The 16,431-nt window shown below is 42.3% G+C and overlaps 1 protein-coding gene across 1 annotated transcript in view; it reads left to right on the forward strand.

Moving 5' to 3' along the window:
* The window catches only part of ADAMTS2 (ADAM metallopeptidase with thrombospondin type 1 motif 2), a 174,616-nt gene that overhangs the window by 49,289 nt on the left and 108,896 nt on the right, over positions 1-16,431 (forward strand). The window contains exon 3 of the mRNA XM_041397984.1: positions 13,971-14,130. Within this exon, the coding sequence (XP_041253918.1) occupies positions 13,971-14,130 (160 nt within the window). The remainder of the gene's footprint in view (positions 1-13,970; positions 14,131-16,431) is intronic.

Below are 16,431 nucleotides of genomic sequence, written 5' to 3' on the forward strand. Positions count from 1 at the left end.
GCTCCTTCAAACACACCTCTGATTGCTGATGTTATCAGCTGGAAGTGTGAACTCATCATCTTTCTTTTGAGGCAGTTGTGCCCAGAAGAACTCTGGACCACTAAGCTGGAGTTGGCTCTTGGTGCACACGAGAGCCCACCTGAGGAAGGAGGGGGTCCTGTCTGTAGCACGATGTGACCTGGCCACAGCAGGCTGTTTGAAGACTCTTTCATCCATCACCAGGCACATCCATCACTTTCAGGGATGGCTTGCTCCCTGTCTCTGCCAGCACTGCAGAGCTCTTGGCAGGCCAGGGGTTAATTGTCACTGCTTGGCTCTGTTCAGAAGCTGTGTGATCCCAGCCTGCTGTCACGGGGCTACGTGGCCTCTGGCTTTCCAAGATGGGACAGGTTCCTTCCACAAATTGTAATTCTGACTGATGGGAGGCTGCTTAAGAAGTTGAAATATGGTTAAAAATGACAGTACTTATCCTCAGGCACTTCTGGGAGAGTCAGCATATCTTGTTCTTTTCTCCTCCTACTTCTCCCTACTTCCCCTTGCACTTTAATGCTTTCCCAAGGTTTATTTTTCTTGAGGACCTGGGAAGAAGGTGCCTATTGGTGTTTGATCCTTTTGCTGCCAGCTGGGAGATGCCATGTCTGTGCCCATCCATGCTGCCCTCAGGCCAGTTTGGGTCCAGGGGATCTGGAGAGTGCCTGGTCCTGCCCACTGCCAGCTGATGGGCACAGCATCCCTGTCCTTGGCTTGCAGAGGTACAGCTCACCAAGCAGCTGTGAGCAGAGCAGAACAAAGCAACTGCATTGGTTCAGTTATTAAAGCAAATCTGAGTGTTGTGCCATCTGTTCTGCAGAGACACAAAACCCAGCGAGCTCTTTGGAAAAGGCAGAGAATATGTTCAGGATCTGTGGAAAAGATGGATGTGAAAATAAGATGCTGAGAATTGGTGGGAGCCTGGATAACATCAAAACAGACCAAGTACAACAAAATAAACACTTGAAGGGGCAAACAACAAAGAAAACTGACTTCAAGTGCAGGAAAACCCAACATTGATTGGATTTTTTGTCTTGTATCTTCCCCACTGCCTTTCATTCATGTGGTAATTTTTTCCCCAGTGTTTCTGCTCAGCAGAGCAGATCCAGAGGGTATCTCACAGCTCAGAAATGCTGAATGCAGGAGCCCACAACACCTCACCCTGCCATGCCAACGAGGGGGACTGGTCTCTCCTGGCTGATGAGAAGCCCCAGGTAGCTCAGGGTGACACTGGCTACCCCAGCCTAGCACTGGGCCTCCTCTGCTTGCTGCCAGGAGTCACAGCTGTGATCCAAAGCACAGCTGTGTGCCGTTTTTCAAAAGCCAGGAAGGAGAATTGCAGACTGCGTGAAAAATGATAAAATCTGGAAAACTTTTTACAACAACCTTAATAGTTTTGTTGAAATTCCTGCTTCCCCAGAGTTCAGATGAATCCCATGAAAGTCTAGTTGTGTGAAGCTCCTTGTTGCAGTTCTGTGGCCAGTCAGGGCTGGTGGTGAACAGCTGGCAGAGAGGGTCATTGGTTGACCAACTCCTTGCAGCAGAGTAGAACAGGAACAGCAGGCAATGAGATATCCCACACCTCTCCTGCTTTTTAAGCTGAGAGCAATGGAATGGTTGGAAGTGACTCTGATGCTGAGAGCTGCCTGAAGTGAGAGATTTTGCTGGTAGGAGTGACAAGGGCACCTTGTGGATCATGCTCTGGACTTGGTCTTCAGGATATTTGGTTTCCCATCTCTGCCACAGAGTTCCTACATGTCCTTGGGCAAGACATCCAGCTTACCTTCCTCTCATTTTGGGGGATTGCTTTCCTCCAGCATGATGCTGTGAGGCTCCGTGGAGTTGGCAGTTACCATAGAGATGAGGGACCTAAATAGAAATTGAAACCTGTTGAAGGAGAGCTGGAAACCTGACAGTGTTACCAAAAGAGCAGCTTGGCTTTGGCTGTGTTGTGTGGGGCAGCTACAACAGGTTGTAAAACTGTCACAGTAGGTGTAAGTCCTGTGAAACCCGGGTCATCTGGAACACGGACTTGAAAAAACAAAATGTTACTAGCACAAACTCAGCCCATAAATATGAAGCAATATCACTAGTTAAACAAATAAACTAAAAGAGATTTTCTCTTTAGGATCCTCTGGGCATTTTTATTTAATAAAGTCTTTTGGTCTGGCAGGAGTCCAAAATCAAGAAGTCCAGACCTGCTTCTGCTCTTTCTGGGGCACCCGGGAGCTTCTGAGGCTCCTCACTGTTTGTATTAAAGGTCTTTAATTTGCAATAAAATGTCAGCTGGAGAATAAAACTGTAGAGTTACTCTGTGATTTGTTTTAGGCAGAAGGAGATAGGAGAAAGAATATTTAATCTAATTGATACTCTATTGTGAAATGAAGAGATGACTTTCAGGTAGTCCTTATTACACCATTAATTGTGTTTCTCTGTCCTTCTCATTCATGTTAAAACAAATATTTAATGTTTTCAGCCTCCCTGCTGAAATGAGGATGGGTTTGAGATCCTGGACACTCCCATTCAACTTCTTTGAAACATGTCAGTTAGGTTGTATTTGCAGGCATCCTGCATCCCATGTTTTCAGTGCAGTTATAGGACTGACTTGTGTAACAACAAAACAATGCCATCTGTCTTGTCTTTTTTTATCCCATATTTAAACTTTTTTTTTTTTTCCTGTTTTGGTGCTGATTGAACTTGTAGAGTGAAGTGAAAGGAAATATTTATTGAACTTGTTGCAATAGTTGTCCATCCCTCACGTGAATTGGAAGTAGCTAATTTAGGACTTGTGTGTAGGTTGGTTAAACGTTTCTAACAAAGAATTTTAGTTTTTTGTCAGTGTTATCTTCCATTTGACAGGTTCCTGTGCATTCATTTCTTGATCTTCGTAGGTTCTGTCTCTAGGGCTCCTGATAATGCTATCTCTAATCTAAATTGTGTAGCTAGCAGCAAATTCAAAGTGGAAGTGCAAGGACTATGTGGGCGTCCTTTGTAATTTTTCAAAAACACTTGGAAATTTGTTGTGAAGCCCAGTGGCTCACTGGTCACACGGCCACCACTCACCACCACTGTGTAAGTTCACCTGTCTGGTCTGGGATAGGCATAGGTTGGCTGGAACCTCTGTTTTCTGGATGAGGAATGTTTCCTGTCAGGCTCAGACTGCTGGCTACCCTCAGCAGCACCCTTGGTGCCCTCAGCTGTTTTGCCCTGGGCTGGATGTTTGGTCCTCTCTATACAGGACTTAAATACACAATGCAATAATTGACTTTAGACTGAGTGGGGGTGTAGATAGAGATTATCTGACAATTTGTTTTGAAAACTAATAATGATTTTTGCATTTATGAAGGTAGATAACTGGCACCCTTACTGAAGTATTTCCTCTGACCCATATTCCCAGCTGATAGTTCTTGTAACTGTTCTTGGACAACTGACTTTGAGAAGTTTTTAAGCTCTGCTGTTGGCTCAAGAACTACAATTTTTTTTTTCTCTCTCCCTAGTAATCTAAATTAATAATGTCTGTTTCATTATAAAACCATCCCATGAGATTTTAAAGGCAACTTTAAGTAAGAGAGCCACATAATTTTGTAGCAGACGTGTAAATTATGGAAACCACCCCACCTCTTGAAGAACTAGCTTAATATCTTCTATAGTAATAGTATTGTCCAAATAAACACACACCAGTTGTAAACTTACCAGAATGTGTGGTGGTGCTAACCCCGCTCTGCTGGTGTGAATACATTAGCCCACTGACATATGGTGTGTAATTTGATTTCTACTAGTTCTGAAAGATTTACAGGCTGACTTATGCTTCTTGCTTTGCCTTTATTTTCCATACTCTCTTATGTTCCTTTACAGGCTCCATTTGACTCAATGTGTGTTGTGTCCAACTTCCAGCTACTTGACTGCTGCTGGATATTAATTTTTTTTAAATTTTTAAAAATTTTTTTTGGAAAACAGACACTTTTCTTTTAACTTTTGCCTAAGAGTATAGGTGCTTTTCCAAAATAAAACACTACTATCAGTCTACCTTCTACTGCAACACTTGCTACCTTTTCAGCTTTCTACAGTTATTATCTAACTGTGGTTTTGTCCTTTAAAATTTTGTGTGTGATATTTAAGTCCTTTTGTGCTTCCTGGAGTATGGTGAAAAGTTTATGGTTACTGGAGCCATAGTCTAAGCAACAGAAGGAACATTCTTATTCTTCAATTTGCACAATATTAAATTGTTTTATTAGTAGCTGCAGCTGTGGAGGGAGGAGAGGAGAAAAATATCTGGAAAAACACAAATAGTGAAAACCATAAAAAATGGAAGTGATCAAAAAGAGGGAAAAAAAATTGCAGGAGCCACACTCTGTTTGACCAGATGTGAGGCCTTACCCTGTCTTCAAAACCAGCCAGTAGCAGGTGATTGTCTTTGGTGTCTGAACCTAACTCATGTTTGATTTTGCTTTCCAAAGGATGTAGATCACCAGCTACTGCTGAGCTCCCTGAGTCTGTTTTGGACTCAGCTGATATTCTTTATTTTTTCCTCTGCAGAAGTCTGCTAAAATGTCTTTGTTATTGTGCAATGCCTAAACCTTGGTCCTTGAACTGTAGGTACTAGTGTAGTGTAAAAAATAAGGTGTTTGAAGATTTTTAAGGACAAATTTTGAGCTGTTTTTTTTGCATAAGACTGCCTATAATATTGCAGGCTAACATTTCTTGTCAGAGTTTCTTTTTTTTTGTTTGTTTCCTGGTATGTCCAAGCTTTTCTCATCAGCAATTCTTATTCTTTCTATGCTTTCAGATCTTGGAGAGTTATCATATGCCTCCCTTCGTCTTTGTCACACAGACAAATAGTGCACATTAATTCTTTGATTTAATCCTTCTTAATAAGCCTGTTCCTCCAGGGATTAATTATTTTAGTTTTTGTACTGTATCTTGCACTTTGTTGACATCTTGTACTGGGAGCCTACAGCTGAGTGCAGTATAAAATTGAAAGCTCATCTCTCATTAGGTTTTCATGCTCTCATTTGAAAAACTGCTTTCCAGGTCCATTTCTCCAATGCAGGGCAAGAGAAAGAAGGTTAAAATAAGCCTGGCTATAGGATGTGGAAAGAAAAACAAGCCCCATTTGCAGCAACCTTTTGTTACTTTTGTTTTCTTGCGCCCTTTTGAACATCGTGTTAGAGTGAAGCTGGCATTTAGCAGAGAAGGATCCTGTCTGATTTCCAAGCCACAAATCCAGACCTGTCCAAATCCAGGCTTTGGGTGATGAGCTTTAGCATGGAACAGTATGAAGTGTGTGTGAGATAAGATGCTCTCTCTCAGCTGGGAGATTTTACCTGCTGGGGGTCTTTCCTTGTGGTAGCAAATGTCAGAGCTGCAGCCTGGGGGCCCTGGGCTCTGCCAAGGAGCTTCCCAGGGTGGGGATTTTGGGGTGAGCTCCCTGGACCTGCCCACGCTGGGCCTGTGTGGGCACTGGGGCTGCTGTGCCACAGAGGGTGGGGTGGCACTGGGAGCAGCAGGAGATGGGAATGGCTGGGGCCAGGGCTGGCTCCTGCTGCCCTGCAGCTGGTGCTCTGCAGTTCACATGATGCTCTGGGTGTGCAATGCTGCTGCAGAATGTCTTCCTAAGAAAAGAGTGAGGAATTTTATAAACTAATATAAAAGTACTTTAAATGCTGAATTCTTACTCAGATTAATTTATTAAACTTTTTTTTTAAAATTTTTTAATACAGTAAACTTTTTCCTGCAGTTTTCTGTGGTCTGGATCTTTTGATCTTGTTTACCATAGCAAAGCCCTGGACTCTGTTTCCTACCCATTAATGGATCTGTTCCAGCCCTGCTGCAGACAATTTTTGGGAGGCTGCAGTGATGCTTTGATAAAAAGTCTTTGGCCTGCCTTATATAGAATATGAGACTAAACTGCTTTAGTACTTTCAAATCCATGTATAAATTCTGACCTTGAGACTTGTGAACGTGACACCCATTGACTTAAGTGGGTGGTGATTTGTGCCTTAAGCAAATATATTTTTGAAAAGAAATTGTGTAGCAACTGTCCCATTTTGTAAGGGTTTGAGATAAGGAATTTTTCAGTTGGACTTGTTTCGTTTTCTTGCAGAATGTCAATTAAGTTTTATTGCTGAGGGTAGGACTCAACTATGTGTTTTGTCCATGTCCTCAGAAATGCCTTATTTCAAATTGTTCTGCGTGTCAAAATTGGGAAAGTTAATCTTTTTGAATCTTGCTGTTAGCAAATTCATGGACTTGATATTCGTGCTTTTCCTCCCTGAAAGATTAAAGTTGAGAAACTCTGTTTCAGGGCACTGCAATTACTATTCCCTGCTTGCAACAACAGCAATCAAGTTTACAATCCCCTGAGTCTGCAAGATCTGCCACATTTATCATTTTCATTCTTAACAGCTATTTAATAACTCACCTCTTTCCCACTCGGAATTACATGTACCTGTGGGCATCAAGCCTAGAGAATTTCCAAAATGTTCTTGCTTATGCATTATTTTAGCTAAAGGAACTGCTTATCTCTGAAAAGCTACACAATTGTAACACTTTTGCAGGTGGGCTCGTTGGAGATGAGGCTGGTGGAGGTGTCTGAAAGCTGGAAGCCAGCCTGGCAGAGGTGCCAGGCTGTTCCCTGTACAGCAGCTGCAGGGAGATCTGCTCTCAATTTGCCTGCTTCAGAGCCCTTTGCGCTTTTGCAGGCTGTGCTCTGCAAAAAGGAGGATCTGTGGCAAATACTGAAGGTTCTGGGTTTGTATATTACCTAAACTTGTTGAAAATGAGATTTATCTCTTGGGTTCTCTGAGGATTCGTAGGGGAGTGGCTGCTAGGGCAGGGCAGGTCGTGGAGGACAGAGGCAGGAGATTTCCTGCAGGGAAGTGCTTGGGGCTGTGCCTGGTCTGCTGCTGCTGCTGCTGGCCCTGGGCAGGCGCTGAGTGACAGAGGTGAGAATTTGGTAATTTCTTGTAAAGGCAGAGGAGTTGAAAGCAGTGTTTTTAGCATTGCTCACTGGAGAAAGCCAGGCCCTTTGGCCAGGACCTTTGTCTTGAAATCTGTTGGCATTGCTTTGTGAAATCAGTTTAATTGTGTCTGTTTTCTCCATGGTTCACTGGGAATGAGACACAGTCTGTCTCACTGTTGTGTCCCTTAAAAACCACAGAAAACCCTTCTGAGCTCCTAAAATGAATTATACCATAAAACTGCAAGATTTGGATCCAAGTTCCCATCTGCTATAAACTAATGCAGCTCTCTTAACTTCAGGCTATATTGGCTCAGATTTGTCCCCCTGCTGTTATCAATCACACCTGCAATTGTGTAGTGACTAAGCTGGGCTTTGGGGACAAAATTTTATTTTTGCCAGCAGGGGAAGTCTGTAGATGCATGAATGGATGGATAGCCATCCTCCCTTGAGCAACAAGGACTGTAGAAAGCAGCCTGTCATGAAAAAGCTCTTAGTAGCAGTAGTTCCTGTATGGTGCTATTCATTAGTAGATCTCAAAGTGCACTGAAAATGTGACCTTACCCCCATGCAGAGAATAAATGGGGGCCCTAAGGGACACACATCTTCCACAGGGTGACCCAGAAGGAGCTGCCTCTCTGTCAGTCTGGCTGTGTAATTCTTATGTGTACCAATAATTATTCACCCCCTATTTTTCTTGAGAATATGTGAAAATAACATGACTTAACTGCAAACCATTTTGAAAAAAAAAGCTGACAAAAGTATATATGATCAGTTAGAAACTTTTTTCCCCATCTGGTCTGGGTCTGAATAGATCAGTGTAGATTGAGGGCAGCAGGAGAATGCAGCACAGTAAGTGCCAGTATGTTCCAAATATTTGCCACAATTCCTTCAGTTCCTCCTTTCACTGTAAAGAAGGATGAATTTGCAGCACTGCACAATTCTTCCTCTGCAATGCTTCACTAGTTGGAGGAATGTTCTCAAAGAATCAGATGCAAATATGACATAAGAACGTTTTTTTTTTTTTTTTTTGCATTATCTACATGAATTAAGTTGAATGGAAGTAAAATTCCAAACTCATATATTCCTGAATCAATGTGGGAATGAACACATTGCACAAGAGAAAATATAGAGAGATCCCACATGGGCAGGGGTGAGTTTGGAAGGTCTGTGCCATGTCCATAGCTCTGCCACAGACTCCCTTGGTGAACTTGCTCCAGTCACTGGAGCTCCTGGTGCACCAGGTCCATTCCATTGCAACTGAGCAAAGAGTATTTCTGTACCTGGCTTTCATGTTGGGAGGACACATCTGTTGTTGTCTGAAAAAGCATGTTCCTGTGGCTCTAAGACCTAGAGAAAGATCATGAAAGTAACATGTGGGATTTGCTTGCAAATTCCCTGCTCTGCTAGTTCCACTTTGGTCAAATGTAGAGAAATGTGTTTTTAGGTAAAAGCACATTGATATAAACATGGCATAAGACTTTGTCCAATATCTTGTCCTGAAAATACAAATATTTTCCCTTTCAAGTCATCTACAGAGTATTTTTGGCAACTCTACATTTAAATGCAAGTCTTTCTCAGATTCTCTGTGAATTGATTGTTGGGAGAATCACATATTGCCAGTTTCCATCTGGAGTGTTCACTGGCATTGCAGGGAGTGCAGCTCATAATCCAGGCACTGAGGGTAAATATCAGATAGTTTGTACGTCGCTTTTGTCTCAAGAAAATAGCCTGTATTTCAAGACTGTATTTGGGATTTGTTCATGTGCAGGTATGTAATTTGGCTAGTTACCTCTTTCAGCATCAAATATTCAAAAACCTAGATCTTTCTCTATTTACAGAAATGCTATTTCTAAGAGTTTCTGAAACACTATTTTTCTAGGTTATTGATTTAATTAATTAACCAGTTATGTTTGTGGATTTAAAAAAATATTAATTTCAGGTTTGTTTGCATTTAATTTTATCTTCCTATCTGTACCATGTGCTCGAAGATTGGGACATAAATCTGCCTTTTTATGGCAATGAGAAGCTTTGTAAATCTGTACTAATGAGGAAGAAAATGAGCATTAATTAAACTCCTGGTTTCAGGATGGGCTGAGGCTCTGGAGTCCTGAAGCAGCCGCTGGATGGGTTACTTCATTACAGCCCAGAACAAGGAGCTGTGAGCTGAATGCAATGAGGAGACAATTAAGTCGCTCACCAAGTGCAGAGCCAGAGAGACATTTAATTATCCATAGGAGCTAACGCTCCAAAACCTGGAGTTTTCTGTAGATCTAAATAAGCCAGGCAGTTTTTCTGTCAAATTAGGCTTCTGAAGAATGTCTTTAGAAATGCAGGAGGGGCTGGGGGTGTTGAGGAGACGTGAGGAGAAACCTGCTGTTCAGCTGAGCTCTGTGCTGTGGTGGCAAAGCTCAGGCAGGTCTCCTGGGCTGGAGAGGAGATCTCCATCATGTGGGATGGGATTAGTGTCACTGACCTGGGCAGAAAGCCCATGTGGCTGTGGCCATTGCCAGTACATGTAGATCCTGTGGTCCTTGAAGGCCCTGGGAGGAGGTCTCCAGGGATTTGCAGAAGCCCTGTTACCCTCAAAAGTGATTAGTGGAACTCTAGACCCCAACTCCATGTGATCCACAAAGGGACTCGTTTGTACCTTGTCAGTGTAATTCGGGTGATAATTAGACAGGACATTCACTCTCAGTCTTCCTTGTGAATTTTTTTCTGTGTGGCTTTCACTTCTAAATAACCACCTTGCTAACCTTAGCAGAGGTTTTGATTCTCTGAACTGCCGTTTCCTTCTGATTAAGTGTTTTCTGCTCTAGTCTTTAATGCATATTAATGAGTGCCAAGCAGTGCTTGACTTGAGTAATTTGCAGCTGGGATCTGAAAGCCCTTGCAAGGAAGGCCTGGGGATGTCCCGCTTGGGGAAATAGTGGGATATTGGAGGATCTTTGCTACAATTTGGTGTATTTCAAAGGCAAACACTTTTTCTATTAATTTGTATTTTCATTAGTCACAGGACACAATCACAGCTGCCATCATCAATATTCCTATATTCAGCTTAGTTTCAAGCTAAAAGTCCCAGAAGAGGAGAGGAAGAGGTAAGAGCTTAGCAACTTTTCAGGAACTGGACTTCCTTTCCATGGAGATGAGCAATTCCGTGCCTGGTTATAGATTGCACAGTGTGTATATGGCTGCAGGGTGGTCGTGCAGGGTGATCCCTGCTAATCCATAATGCCTGGAAGTACAACATTCCTGGGATGGGTGGTGAGCAGTATAGGACAGGAAAACACTGCAATAGCAACTACTTTTAAGCTCTTAGCTTATGAAAGCACCTGCTGTGATTCTATTCAGAACTTTTGGGGGAACAGGCAATTGAAAGGCTTAAAATCTGTTTTCACATCTTGTGGAGTAAATGCCCTGATGATGTCTGTGCAAGGATTTTCTGAAGCCCTTCCAGTCGAAGGGAAGGCACAGGTGTCCTCAAACAATACAGCATTTCTATCTCAGTCATCCAGAGGAATTCTGCAGGAAATTGCAGGAACCTGAATGCTCTCTGTTGTCATCACAAGCTTGGTGCTTGTCTGACAGTGGTCTTGGCATGACAGGCTGGCACAGGGGTGATGGCAGCTGTGGAAAAGAACAGGACTGGTGAAGGTGAAGGATGTGGGCAAACTTCTGCTGCCTTGTTTGCTGCCCTATTGCTTGCTTGGCTGTGCCCAACACTGATGTTGAGTTGATGACTAAAAGCAATCTCCCTTTCATGGTGGCTTTTTGAGGGTGTTCTGAGTAGAATCAGAAAAAAATGCTTTAGGCAATTCATCTTGAGCTTTTCATGTTCAAAGCATTTTGGCCAAAAAAAAAAAAAACAAAAAAAAACCCAAAAACCAAATCAGGCCTTGCAATTATCCTGCAAGACTGTTGTTATGCTGGTTCAGATGTGGAGAAATGGAAGTAAAGAGGTTAAATGTCTTGCTCAAAGTAGTAAGGAAATATGTGGTGGAGACTTTCAGGAGCCCCACATATTTCTTAATGAATCATTTATAGCTGTGGTCATATTATTAGGCAGATGACTTGAGATGTGGATTGCTGTAGGAACTCTGCCTTGCCATCTAAATGAAATTTCTTCTTAAAGTCTGAAACAGCCATTCTCCTCCTTCTTATTTTATTTTATTTCATGACAATATGTTGGCTAAATCAAAGACTGTGTAGGACATGCAGTATGCAAAAATATAAAATTATTTTACACTTCAAACATACATTCTTTCCTAATAATTCTGATAAAAAATAATTGAGGGGTGTCTCAGCACTAAAAGAAAAGAGAAATTTCAGTGTAGTCCAAGATTAAAATGAGAAAAAGAACATTCAGCCATGCAGCCAGGAGTTGGGCTTTGATGGTCCTTGGGGGCCTTTCCAGCTCAGGAGATTCTATGATTCTGTGTTTGAAGGTCAAATGCCTTTCTTTCTACACCCCTAAAGAAGTAGGGGGGATGCTGCCATGGGGTGTGATGTCCATCCAAGAAGCAGAGTGGGGAATGAGAGCACCTGATGTTGTCCTGCTCTTTGGCAGCTTCCAGGGCCACATGAATCTCCCAGCACAAAAAAAGGGCCAATACCAGGCACAATGATCTGCAGAAAATGTCAGTGTTTAAGCACTGTTTTATATCTTGGGATCCAGCATTCAAATATCCCTTTCTGTTTAGTCTTACAGCCTGTCCCAGGGTGTCACCTTCATCTTCTCAGAGAGGAGAATTCACTCTGACCAACAGTTTTCATTTCCAAAAGGCCATTGTACCCTGGAAGCTAAAGCTCACCTATAAGAGTTGTTCCTCTGTCCACTCAGTTCAACTACTGATTGCAGACATTGTTTCTCTGTTCATTTTCTTAGAAGATCTAAATTCCTCCAAACTCCCATCAGTACTCCCTGCTGCACACAATGTACAGCAGCATTTCCCCCTGGATCCTGAATTATGGTCTGCATTCCAAACCATGTTCTGGCATTAACTGCTTAGTTAATATTAGGCTTAATGTATCCAAAAATACATAAGAACATGTGCACAACCATGGTGCTTTTTTCACTTGCAAAAACCAAAATCACATATTTTTCACATGACAGTCAAGCTCTCAGTGTATTTCTCCCGGGTGTAGTATGGTGTGTGCATTGTACCCTGTGTGGTTGAACTTGTAAGTGCTTGTTCCTTCTTGATGTTTAGTTGTGCATTTATCATAAAAATATTTCCAAATTTCTGGATATAATATTTAATATCCAGAAGAACTCTGTGTGTGTGATGTAATTAGAATAACTTTAAAAGGAGAGTAACATCAAGTCTGAATTTTTCTTGTGTTCTTCCCCTTTACAGTAAAAGATCAGTTGCTGTCTCTTTGGGTTCAGCGCTTATTTTCCTGGTTGTCTTGGCTTCCTTGAATTGCTGAGCCTGTCTCACCTTTTCTGTGTCTGATGTAGAATGTAAATTAGTTAAGAAGAAACAGGATTTCAAATTCAGTTTCCTCTATACAGGCAGGATGGCATCAGCTTAAATTGCTTTGATATAATTTTGCTTCTTTAATCCTTCCTCTCCAATCTGTTTTTGTATACATTATATATACGAATTCTGGGACTGGAAATCTTGCCTAATGTAAGTTAAGACATGACAAATGAACCTGACATTTTTCCAAGGAGGGAACCAGTGAACATACTGTATTTATAGCAGTAGGAATGTAGTTTGTTGCTTGTAGAAGAAAAATATGTGCTGTATGAGAACTTTGGTGCTGGAATATGATGTGTGTTTAGATGTGCTTGTTTTAAGTGAGGATACTGGGTTCAAAGGAGCCAAACTGGTTCCCCTGGAAGCTTGAGGCAAGGCTTCACTGAACAGGGGATTTAGGCTGCCAGAAGCTCAGATAGCAAGATGGAGAGTGTCACAGTGCAAGTTTGAAACTGCAGTGTCTCCAGGATCATCTCTGGGCAGAGTGGGAAAAAATGTGATGAAGGAGCTTCTGAAGGCTGGATCTGGACCAATTTAATTTGTGTTAATAGTAAGACTTTGTCTGCAAGCTGAGAGTTCAGTAGCTGAAGTCCTCAAACACAATGTGCAAACATGCAGAAAAAATTGATTCAAGCCAACCATCTCTGCAAGCAGTTCTTGGCTGCTGTGACCTCCTGCAGTTGGGCAGGACTGCAAGAGGAGACAAGCCCAGGTGATCCAGGTGCCCAAGTTGTTTCACCTGCATAAAGATGATGGAAAGTCCTTTTCTTTTTTAAAGTTTTCAGTCTTTATGAGGGTTTCCCCTGAACACAATGAGAATTGCTTGGATGATGTTCCTTTGGCGTGCTTTGTAGAAGTGCAAATTTCTATTTTCATACCAGGGTATCTGGTCCAGTCTGAATAAGTTGGGTTATTTTTTGAGTGCACTGCTGACACTCAAACTAGTTGTGGCTAATTCTTGAAAGAGTATTTTGTTGGCTTTGTGTCACAGGGGAAATAATCACAAAGCTTAGCTGCCTGAAAGTAAGATGCAGTATTTTTCTATCTTGCTTTTGGACGGAAAAGCTGACTCTACAACTTTTGACTGTTGAAGTGCACATCAGAACCAGCTTATGGCACTGATCTGATCCTTTATTTAGCAGAAATAGTGAACACTGGGGTGGTCTGAGCCTGATGGATAAGGTCATAGTAACTTCCATTGTAGATGTTTTTTAATGGAGAGGGTGATTTCCTAGACAGATTCTTAGACCTGTACTTGGCTTGTGCGGCTTAAGGAGAAATCCTTTTGGTTCAGAGTTGTACCTTTTGTCCTTTCTTGTCAAGTTGGGAAAATGATGCTTTGTTTTGCTCTAATAAAGAATTCACCTGGTTTCCTCTCTGCATCCTAATTGCTCTCTAGAGAGCACTAAAGTGTGCTTAAGCATATTGTAACTGTTTGCTGGCAGTGCCTGCTGTAGGAGCAGTAATGCGAAGCGTTCCATCTCTGCCCTGTGCTGCAGGCTGGCATGATCCGCACGGACAAGGACGAGTTCTTCATCGAGCCTCTGGAGAGGGGGGCCCAGGAGGAGGAAGAAGGAGCAGGCAGAACACACGTGGTCTATCGCAGAGCTGCTGCCAGGAAGCAGCTTCCCAGTGAGAATGTGGACACTGTGTACAAAGGTAAGGCGGGCTCTGGGACCAGGTGCAACGTGATCTGCTGCCTCTGGCTTTTTTATCCTTCAGAGCGCAAATGTGCTCTCTCTCCAAGGAGGGAAAAGTAGGCAAAGGGTTGAACATTTCCTATGGGCTAAGCAAACTTTGCAGCAGCCAAAACCATCTCTGGGATGGTGGCACTGTCTTTGCCTTGAGGAGTTTCCTTGGCTCCAGAGATGGCCAACGTGAAGTCGTGTGTCCCCCCAAGCCCTGGGGCAGAGCAGAGGAAGGGGATGGTGGGTGACAGCAGTGCAGAGGTGGCTGTGGCTGCTGGGACAGCTGGCAGTGCTGCCTTTGCAAAGGCTGTGTTGGAAGGCTGCAAGCAGGACACTGAGGCTGACATGGTACATGGGCTTTATTGGCAGTGTCTTCACTGGGCTGCATTAGTCCCAAAAGGAAAATAATGGTATCTCCAGTATGAACACAAACTTTCTGGATTTATTTATGTGTTGCCAAGTGTGGAATATAATGTACTAAGTATGTGATAGACAGTGATGGAATAACAAGAATTAAATATAAACACCCATTCTGTGTAGTGTTTTCTGTTTCTCTGATAACTGCCTGGTTATTGCACCTTTTTTTCTGAATAAATAAGGGATGCAAATCTGCTAAGAGGATGTTTTGACAGCTGATGTTAACACTGAAATTAACTGGGTCATTTGAGTGGAAACAACAAAATAGCTACATTTTTGTTCCAAATGTGTGTACCAAACTGCAGAGTTGTTTGTCACTCATACCCTAGTATTATCTTATTTCAGTATAAGGGGGTTTCAAGTATAGGAAGGAAGAAACAGAGGGCCATAGGGATAAGGCACTGAAATTAGGGCCACATGAACAATATAAACTTCTCACTGTTCATGTTGGAACACGGATTTAAAAAAAAAAAGTAGGCAATAACATTCAACCAACTTTTTTTCTCCACTTTGGAAATGACCTGTGGATTTTGTTGACACAGTGCTTGGCTGAGTTCTTCTTGTTGCCTTTGCACTCACTGTGGAGCAGATCTGGGTAATGCAGGAGTCTGAGTGCCACAGTCCCAGAAGGGTTGGATGGTAGGTATGGTGGAAGTTGCTCCATTAGTGGATGTTTATAAAATTATTGCATGTTGGAAAACACCATCCGCTCACTGTGTTTCCTCTTAAACAAAAGAGACTTGATGTTGTTCACACCTTATGGCAGTATTTTTGGTTTTGGATGGTAAATATTCCTCAGGAGTAGGAGTCTGGTACACAGAAAAGCACAAACTGTAGATCAGCTCCAGTTACTGGCACCTGGTACCTGCTGGAGGAGGCTCTGTCAGCAGTGGCTGAGATGCAGCCTGGACCTGGCAGCAAAGCCACACGCCGTGTCTGATGCCACCAGACTTGGTGTCTGTCACCTCCCCTGTGTCAGGGCTGGAGCGTGTAAACTGTGGCAAAAAGGCACAAAGCAATCACAGCCACCAGCCAGCACGGTGGGATTGAAAAGCAGAAGGAATTAGCAGTGACCTTGTCTGGTACAGCAGGTGTTGGGGACAGGTAGGAATAGTTGTGATAGTTCAAATTTTTAAACTAAGGAAAAAATGCCAAGGGTATTAATCTTCCCTTCTACACCATCACCTTTTGGTTTGGAAACTTAGCTTTTATTTTGGAAAAAAACCCCACTGTTACCAAAAATCAGTAAAAATAAAAACTGTAGGGTAAAGGGGATTTTTTTCCATGAAATTGTCTTTGCCTTTAATAAAAAAGTGAACAACCACTCAAACGTGGTTTGTTCTCTACATTTTTTTTTTTATTAAACCTGTCTTCCTACCTCTTATTGCTCTAGGCAAAAGGCATGGATGGGATATGCTTTCAGAAATTGTAATTTTATTTTCTACTTGGTCTTTTTCCAGAATGCATTGAGTTTTACTTAACAAACACCAAAATATTTAGTGATTGGGCACTGATAAGCACATTCTGCTGTGTGTTTCCATAGTGTTCTAAACTGATTGATGGGCAGAGTTGGGAAATACTTAGTAGGGCACTTTCAGCATGCTGTATCTATTAAAAAAAAAAAGGTTAACCAAGAGCACTCCCCTTCTTTCCAACATCCCTGGAGACAAATGCATTGTTGCCAAATCCCATAAATTTACATGTGATGAATTGTAACACTTGGACTATTTTTAAAGGTCCAGCCTCCATGAATCTTATGAATATGTGATGATTTTTTTTCCCTAGGTAAGCTTCTGGTTCTTTTAACTGTTGATAAAAATTTGTAGTTTCTGGCTGTGTAAATATTTTAAGGTAA

This window comes from Onychostruthus taczanowskii, unplaced genomic scaffold (genome assembly GCF_017590055.1).
Source record: "Onychostruthus taczanowskii isolate IOZ18803 unplaced genomic scaffold, ASM1759005v1 scaffold14, whole genome shotgun sequence".
Taxonomy (NCBI): domain Eukaryota; kingdom Metazoa; phylum Chordata; class Aves; order Passeriformes; family Passeridae; genus Onychostruthus; species Onychostruthus taczanowskii.